General features: G+C 45.8%; 1 protein-coding gene across 1 annotated transcript in view; it reads right to left on the bottom strand.

The window, feature by feature from the left end:
- Positions 1 to 769, bottom strand: part of LOC111663996 (G protein-coupled receptor 83) — a 14,981-nt gene extending 14,212 nt beyond the window's left edge. Inside the window, exon 1 of the mRNA XM_087177151.1 lies at positions 314 to 769. Within this exon, the coding sequence (XP_087033277.1) occupies positions 314 to 760 (447 nt within the window). The 5' untranslated portion in view covers positions 761 to 769. The remainder of the gene's footprint in view (positions 1 to 313) is intronic.
- Positions 770 to 1,137: the final 368 nt, after the last annotated feature.

Below are 1,137 nucleotides of genomic sequence, written 5' to 3'. Positions count from 1 at the left end.
GGGGGGGGTGTATGGCTTGAATTTAGCACAGCTTGAATATTTCTTAAGGGTGTAGCAAAAAAGGAAAAGGGGGAGAAGAGAAAACTGTTGGATAAAAAAAGGACCATCTTTCTCCCACTTTTTTTTGTTGTTGATTATTTCATGTTGAAAACGTATTTTTAAGAGACAATTTTGGGCAATATTTGGACACAGCCTACCTATATTCACAAACAAGCACTAAAAGTTTGAGCACTTTTTTTCTTGGAAGCATAAAGCAAAAAGTCTAACACCTGTCAATTTTCCAAACACTATCCAGAGTGAGAGGTGGTCTTACCAAAGTGAAAGGCGTGTTGAGGACAGTGATGAAGATGTCAGCCACGGCGAGGTTCATGATAAACAAGCTGGTGGCGGACTGGTTGCGCTTGTTTTTCACCAGCACATGGCACACCAGTGTGTTCCCGAACAGGGAGATCACGATGATCAAAGAGTAGGCGGCCACCAGCAGCACCTTCACGCTCCCCTCCTGAGACTCCCCGCCGCGGCGCTTCTTACTGGCCAGAGAGCGCCAGTCCTCCAGCATCCCCTCGTCAAAGTCCAGGAGGAAAAAGCCCGAAGTGCGGTTATCCATCTGTGCCGAAACATTAAGTAAATGTTGCTTGTAGGAAAATATCCTCTCTCCCAAAAGTGAGGAATCATTGAGTCTCTGTCCCGAACCTGCAGCTATCCTTCCAGGGCTTCCCATCCAGAGGACCACACATAACCAAACACACACAGCCCTCATTTTGTCAGTGTTTTCTTTTTTCTGTTCCCTCCTTTCTTTGTATGAACTGATCTGTGTGGTCAGTCTGTGCGGCTGCCAGTTGTGCTCCGTCTCTTGTGACACTGAAGAGATGCAGAGCAACAAGTTGCGTGATGCGACTGGCGGCTGCTGTTTTAAAACCTATGCGTGTGTGTGCGTGTGTGCGTGTGTGTGTGTGTGCGTGTGTGTGTGTGTGTGTAATCCCTCAAGTCGCCTCAAGATCTAATATTCAATAAAGCCATAAAGATATTAATAAAATATTCCTCTCTCTCTCTCACATACACACACACACACACTAACACGGGATAGGTGACAAATTAAAGGAAAACAACAAATGAGTGCAGGGAGAGATTAAGGGC

Source organism: Seriola lalandi, unplaced genomic scaffold (assembly GCF_002814215.2).
Source record: "Seriola lalandi dorsalis isolate HSWRI2012SDOR001 ecotype SW California unplaced genomic scaffold, Sedor1 jcf7180002054582, whole genome shotgun sequence".
In the NCBI taxonomy this organism is placed as follows: Eukaryota; Metazoa; Chordata; class Actinopteri; order Carangiformes; family Carangidae; genus Seriola; species Seriola lalandi.
Note: the sequence above shows the minus strand (reverse complement) of the source record. Positions and strands in the feature narration are given on the sequence as shown.